Source organism: Quercus suber, unplaced genomic scaffold (genome assembly GCF_002906115.3).
Source record: "Quercus suber isolate HL8 unplaced genomic scaffold, Cork oak 2.0 scaffold_249, whole genome shotgun sequence".
NCBI classification, from domain to species: Eukaryota; Viridiplantae; Streptophyta; class Magnoliopsida; order Fagales; family Fagaceae; genus Quercus; species Quercus suber.
Window position 1 is genome coordinate 687710 of NW_027069705.1, and position 7908 is coordinate 695617.

Here is a 7908-nt window from a genome sequence, read left to right on the forward strand (position 1 = left end):
ACACTTCCATTTACATTGACAACAAGGTCGATGAGGTTCATAAACTTCTTGCATTGTTGTTGTCTTCGTTGTGCATTTTTTATTCTTTAGCCTACTTAGGAATTAATGCATGTTGCATGCATGAAGTTTAATCTTAGGAAAAAGAAAAAGAAAACAGAAGTTCAATACACAGCCCTCCCATGGACCAAATTATCGTGTTTACCTATGATAACATGGTAATACACAACTGTATGTCAATGCATTGGCAGTAGAGTTAAAGCAAAAAAAAAAAAAAACTCTCTTATATGAATGGAAAGAATAAATATATATTTAATGATGGTCATGGATCAAGCACAAACATATACCTTATTTTGCTTTTGATCAAGTTCCATAATTCGAAAGAAAGTCAAAATGCATAGGAATACACAATAGTCCTACAACAGACAAATTAGATTTCAAATTTCCATAGACATGCTAAGTTACATCAAAATTGATTGTGTGGTTACATATATGAAGAGAGTAAGAAGACATTCCCCAAAGGGTATTGAACTAAACTAAATTACACTATCCAATACAACATAAAAGTGCTTCATACCAGAGCTGCGGATCCAAACTGACATGAGCTGAATTAAAATGTGCCCGAGTCATTGAGTTCTTGAACCATAGTTAGAGAACTTGCTTGTCTTGTTGAACTAAAGTTGAGAATAAATTCCAACCTTTCCTGGAATAGACAAATAAAATTGTCATTTATATACAACTAACGAAGACGTAAAAAGGCATAATGAGCACACAAAGAGACACCATCACTGGCACTCATTTCGTCTCTCGCTATCTTTCTCCACCCTCAAGCTCCTCTTGATCATCCATTTGAGCTTCTTCTTTGTTGTTTGATTCCCCACCTCCACTTTCATGATTTTCACCACCTTGTCGGAAAAACAATCCAGATGATGTGGAATCATCCTCATCAAGATCCTCTTCATTATCCTTGTCTTTTGACCGCAATATCAAATCACTTTTCATCCAGGCCGGGCATTGATGCGCAATGCCAAGAGAAGCCTGAACTTGTGATTGAGTTGAAGGGCTTGAAGCATGAACTTCTATTTCAGTAGAGTCATACATCAAGCAAGAACATTCAGGAACTGGATGAGAGAGAAAAGACATTGGTTTTGATTTCGTAGATGCTTCTATTAGTCCATCAATCAATCTCTTTCTCATATGCTTCCGTACTGATTTTAGCCAAGTATGGTTTGCATGATATAGATGATCCTGGATTTTTTCAAAAAGCTTGGCAACTTCTTTTCTGCATTGACAGAGATATGTTTAAAGAACAATAAGAGAGAATCTTGATGAGTTAACAATTTGAGATAACTTAAAATGATTAGCACGATGTTTTATTGATTAAGATAATTTAGGCATGCCGCTATATCATTTATATCAGCATTGGAGAAGAACAAACTACTGAGATTGCTCAACCAATTTACTTCATGTAGCGGGATCTTCAAGTGCAAGTCCCACAAGCTATCAAGATTTGCCGTCGGAAAAAGAAACACCCACACTGATTTTATGGTCTTAAATAGCCTATGCTGTCCAATTAGTAGTGTTATGGCATAGAGACACAGCAATATAACAACTTGAAAAGAAAAATAAAGGGAAGAGGCATTCGGCAATTGATCTCAATGCCTTGACACAGGCAAAATAACAGTCAAATAATCTAAATCACATCCTGATTCTCTTATTCAGAATGTCATATGAAGATTCACAGCATCCAGATAGATGTGATAACTACCTGTCTGGCCTATATGTTTTCAGTGCAGCTGACTGATACAGTCTGTGCCCCATTACCAAGCTAGCAAAATTTGGATGTCCCTTGCCATCACGGTCGAATCCAGGGATGAACACATCAGCTTCAATGCATATAACATAGTCAATTGCTTCCCATAGCAATTTATGGGCATTGGTCCGCAATTCCATTACCGTGCTCTCAGGCTCATTATCGCTCTCAGCCACCCAACCCCACCAACCTTCAATGTTATATGATTTTGGTCGGGCTGGAGGTGGTGGAAGCGGGCGAGGGCGTGGGCCTGCAGTTTTCCAAGCTTCATGCTTCATCTCTTTCTCAATCGAAGGCGGAGTACTAGGATAGCTGCTGACAAGGTTAGCCTCACGACCATAAATCCAAGTAAGTTCCCATGGGGTGCTAAGGGAGGTCCTATCAACAACATTTTCAAACATAGAATGAAGAGGAATTAATGTCCTTTGACCACCAAAGACTTCTCCGCCAGAGACATATATTATCGTGTCCCATGAGTATCCATAAGCACGAAGAAGAATACCAACCTGTAGAAATCCATGGGATTAAGATCAAAGGCTCAGAATTTTTAAAATCTTGCCCCATCGATAGAAAACTATGCTTAATTAAAAGAGTGGCCAAGTTGATCAGTCATTTTTAAAGCATAAACTCAAACATAACAGGTTTGCCTACTTCCACAGTACACTGGAGAGTTTACCCAGACAATTTCCCATTATAAAAAAAAAAAGCTAAAGAAAGGAAATTTTAAAATAACACCCATCACTCCTACAGTGTAGTGACATGAGCACCCTCCAACCCCTAAGGTTTGGAGGTTATCAGGAAGCAACCATCTTTGGTATTTGTATTATTGGAACAATTTTAACATTGGGAGTTAATATCTAGCAATCTCATACCTCTTCTGGCATTAGTGGACAAGAACCATTAAGGCGTTGCTTAGCTGAATTCACTGGAAGTTTCCCCTTGACAATCCCACGTTTCATCATCCAAGACCTTTTGTGCTGGATCAATTCAGTATGTACATCCTTGGAAAGTGATTCCAAGTCAGAGGACACATATAAAATTCTGAGAAGAGTTGTAATACATCTCAATCATGCATTTCCAGGTTATAGGCAGATACCTGGAAGAGTTCCGCACAGCCATGATATGCTAAAGCATCTCTCGTCATCCCAGGATCATAGGCTATAAATGGCCGTCCAGGAGCCCTTAACCTAAAATAACATTGGAAGTAAGTAAAAAGTAGAGATGATAAATAAGAGAGAGAGAGAGAGAGAGGTTTATGAAAAGTCATCAATGACCTAAGTAAAATTTTGGTGGCAAGTTCCTGGACCTCTTGCCGGAACCGGAGAGCATGGAAAGCAACCCTACATCTCAGCCTTTGAAGCTCTTCATTGTGTTGAAGTTGGGGAGGAAGGGTGGCCTAAATCAAGCAAGATAAAATAGTAACAGCTCAAAACGTAAAGAGACATTATTATTAGGAACAATGACATTAAATCAAGAACATAAAACTCCAACAAAGAAAGATTTGTAAATTGTAATTTTTGAGCTGCAAAGAAAAAAAATATTCCAGGAGGAAAAAAAATCAAACACAGATATTCTGACAACACATTCATCCAATGCCATCTGGTAAATATTATGAACAACCATAGGGAATCTTCATTGCAAATAGCAAATGAATATATAAATTTCTTTTATAAGTTGATACAAACCTTTTTAGGTATACTATACATGTATGCCACTTAAAGTTTTTAATATAACAATGAATTGAAGAATATTTAAACATGAATCAACTTCCTATATTTAATGGTGCAAAACATATAAATGGATTAAGGGCATCCATGGGTTTCGGTACCTCTAGTTTGTTTAGGTAAAGGATCAATATATATATATATAATTTTTTTTTTTTTTGGGGCGTGGGGGAAGGGGGGGTTTAAATTCCTAGTTGGATTACATTCCTAGTTTTGAACATCCCAAATGCACACCCCAAATCAACCCAGTCGTGGTCAACATCACATTTAACAAGTAAACCTTAGACCAGACAAACCAGTGGAAATATCACTAAATGAAGAGTCAATTAAGGCATCCAACACATCCAAAGCAGGATTAAATCAATATGCCATACTTTACTCAGTACAATATGCTCCAAGCTGCAATTACAACTAGGGTGAAAGTCAAGTTCAACCTCAAGCTATGGATCCCAGAAATAGGAAGGTACACAATAACAGTCATTACCTGCAAGCATCCACCTTCAGACACAACTAGTTCAACCACCGAATGCCTCTTCAATACTACGAGAACTTGGTTCAGATAATAATAGGGTGAAGCTGAGTAACGCACTTTGAAACTTGGAATTTCTTTCTTTCTTCTTGCCCATTTGAGATTTTTTGGAAGAGTCTTTACAACTTTCACATCTTTTGCTAATGCTGCCATGAACTGTTCCTCATTGTACAGGTATGCAAAACTCTTGAACTCAGAACTGCATAAATTATAAAATATAATAAACCAATTAGAATATTAACTGGTTAAATTAATTTAGGCTATAATCAAACTTAATCATTATGGTTATCTGGAGGAAATTCAACCTAATCCCCTTCTTGCTTGTAGTTGATTGGATCTCAGGAATTACCAAAGTAGCATTTAGAAGCCGAGAAACCACAACCACATCGCATATCTGAAAGAACCCAATGATATTATATATATATATATATATATATAGTTTAATATGACATTTGAATATATGTGATTCAAACATGACATCCTCACCGAATTCCTGATCTCATGGAAACCTCCTTGTATTCTAACAAAGATAAACCCATTTGTTTGTGAACCGACATCTGCTACAGATACTTTTAATCAGAAACACCCCTTTAGTTATTAAAAATAAACAAGCACAAATTGAAAAACAACAGAAAAATGAACTTTTTAGTTTTCTTCTTCAACATAACACCCCCCCCCCTTTTGTTCCCCAACTAGGCTTTATTTCAAATGCACAGTGAGTTTAATGTATTGAACTAAAATTTTAGGTTTAAAAAAAGGAGAATAATTAAATGAGTTGAACCATCTCCAATTCTAGTTAGATCAAGAGACAAGAATATTTGGCATATCCTGCACCGATAACAAACAAACTGATATATTGACAAACTCTCTTACTTAAGTCACACAAAGACTCTTTCAATAAGCATAAATGCCAAAGTTACAAACATTGAATTTATAGAGAAATGAACTGCAAGCATGAAACCAATTCGGTAAACTGTAAACAAGAATTCAGGAAAAACCAAGCATGTATTTGGCCAATATTTCCCTTCCTAATCTTCTTTTTGATGTGAACCCATGGTCCATGATCACATAGGGTACATATCTAGTTCCCTAAAAGTTTCAACTTTCAGGTTAACTTCTCAGATTTACATACAATGCCTGAAACATACTTTTGGTCTCTTGATATATATAGGTGTTATCTAAGGTTAAATTTAATTTCGAACATTAGTTAATAGTTCTTTGAAGCTTCACCTCTCTATGCCAAATGACAAATAGTATTGTGCATTCCTTGAAGAGATTCAAAGTAGTATAATGGCTTCTTTATTTCATGAAAAAAAAAAAAAAAAAGGCTTAAGCTTTGGTTGATTCTGGGGCAAAATAGCACTACAACCATCCACTAAAAAGTTAAATGTCATTAGTTTGATGAGAACAAAAGTTTGATAGATTAAATGACATTGACCTTTCAACATATATTCAATTATAAATTTATAATATGCTACTATGCCTTGATAAGTATACTGCTGTTTTTAGTAAATAGTTCACATTAAGATTTCATTGTAAACCATTGGAATTTGTCATAGATTAAAGCTTTTCAATCCCCATTGTTGCAGGTTAACTTCAAAAGGAAAAGACAATTTCTTCTCAGGCAACATTTATACCGAATTAACTTCAACTCTTCGTTTGTTTTTGTTCTATCAATAACAATAATCCCTACAAAGCATTGAACTAATGCAGAATTTACTACCAAGATGCAAATGAGACCTAACCAGCATAGTGTCCTCTTGGATTTGCATCAGGATGCAAAAACTCAAGACGCCTTACAGGACCCCACAGTCTTCTATACATTGGACTCTGCACAAGAAATTAAAAGTAGAAATATAAGAAGCCATAAACAGACAACAAGAAAAACACAGTTTATAAGACACAGAGATAATAGGGTCCCCAAAATACTAGGGGCCAATTGCTAGATGAAGAATAGGATAAAACCAATGAGTACGAGGCTATGAGCTGTACTCTAAATTATTGCAAAAATTCAAAAACATAGATCCATAATAAGAAACAAACATAGAGCTGATCAAATTTATTAAGAAACCAAACAAACAAAATTCTAGCTGTGTTTTCTACAACAATATCTAAAGATCCAAACAAAATCCTACAATTATACGATATAGCAGCCAAGAGTGCCCATTAGCCCCAAAAAACATTAGCTAGCGTCCTCATTCTTAGAAAAAAAGAAAAAAAAAATTCACACCCCCATAAGCACCACCCAAGTAAGCAACAGAAAATATGGAACCCAGCAAAATAAAAATAAAAACAATATGGAACAATTATGAAGCTGGTTAAACACTACATTCAAACAGTATATATATATAGAAGGCATTCAAATTTTCAGAGCATAAAAGGAGAAAGAAGCAAAAGAAGTAAGTGGGGTAGTATTAGCACATTACAGTTATGGGAAAAAGAGGACTTTCAAAGATGGGTCGCCAAGAGAAGAGAGTGATTGAAGACTGGTAGTCTACAACGGCCTCTGCACTAAATCTAGCAAGCAAAAAGTGAATGAAGAGAGAAAAAGCAGAGAGCACAAGTCCAACCAGACCAACCCATTTCATTCTAGAATTCAACACCATCTTTCCCTCCCCTTTCATTGAAGATTGAAGAACCCCTCTGTGTCTCTCTCTCTCTCTCCCTGACTAAACAAGGAACTGAGTCTGAAGTAGTGTAAAAGAGTTGTTAGAAAATGAAAAGTGAGAGAGTCAGAGAGAGAGAGAGAGACGGAAAGAGTGAGAAAGTTGACACGTGCGAGAGGACATGTCTTGCACGTTACAGTTGGGTCATCAAAGGATCCAGTAGCATCTAGCCCCACAATTATCTGTTACCAAAGTACTATTACCACTAGTACTATATATTTTACATAAACCCACCCTCAATTTTAGAGCGTGTAGAACAACGCCATTCAATCAAAGAAAATTATAATTTGCTTCGATTGGATAATGTTATTAAGACCAAAGTGTCTGTTGGATTTTTTATTTTTTTATAATTTATTAGAATTTTCTATGATATATATATATATATATATTATAATACATTATAAAAAAGATTTAGATGAGCTAAAATGAGAAGAAAAAAATAAGAAGAAAAAAGATTTAGATGAGCTAAAATGGACATGTATATTTACATGTTCCCTATAGTATGTTGTATAAAATTTTGTATTATACATTATAGGGAGTGGGTGATTTTTGGTGTCCTTTTGTGTTTTTGGATATCTATTTACATTTTTTTTTTTTTTGTGTTTTTGAAGCATTGGAAAAGAATGTTTTGGTTTGATTGGATAATGTTTTCGGTTTTTGGATTTTTTTTTTTTTTTTTATCATGCCCGAAAATGCCAAAAAAAAAATATATATATATATATACATATATATTTCATTTTGCATATTTTACATTTTCATTTTAACAATACACTCTACACCGCTATATCTCATACTCTATTTTATAATATATTATATTAAAATAATCTAAAAAAAGAAGAAAGAAGAGCAAGAACAAAAATTTTAAGTAAATGAGGAGAAGGTAGACCCTATTACGGGTGTATATTTCCTACCCCTTACAACTGCTGAGTCCTACTAACTGTGAGGGGGAGGAAACGTACACTCGTAACAGGGTGTATTTTTCTGTAAATGAGACGGAGAATTAAAAAATAATAATATAGAAGTTACTGAAGACATGTCATAGACTATGTTGTATAAATTTCTATATTGTATATGTGTGTGGGTGACTTTTGGCATGCTTTTCTGTTTTGGGACATCTATTTTACATTTTTGGTGCTTTTGAAACACTAGATAAGAATGTCTTGAGTAGTGTTACAATTG

The 7908-nt window shown here is 35.0% G+C and overlaps 1 protein-coding gene across 2 annotated transcripts; it reads right to left on the minus strand.

The window, feature by feature from the left end:
* Positions 1-408: 408 nt before the first annotated feature.
* LOC112023860 (O-fucosyltransferase 27) lies at positions 409-6807 on the minus strand. 2 transcript variants are annotated; one of them, XM_024056484.2, is made up of 10 exons: positions 6490-6807; positions 5809-5893; positions 4550-4632; positions 4369-4457; positions 4019-4262; positions 3085-3206; positions 2907-2997; positions 2683-2811; positions 1766-2316; positions 409-1279 (listed from the first exon to the last, which is right to left on the minus strand). In XM_024056484.2, exons 1-10 carry the CDS (start codon positions 6685-6687, stop codon positions 808-810), a joined length of 2064 nt encoding a protein of 687 aa, XP_023912252.1. In that variant the 5' UTR covers positions 6688-6807; the 3' UTR covers positions 409-807. The 2 variants fall into 2 exon arrangements, with proteins under 2 accessions (XP_023912252.1, XP_023912253.1); XM_024056485.2 differs by having other exon boundaries at positions 4550-4620; positions 6490-6806.
* Positions 6808-7908: the final 1101 nt, after the last annotated feature.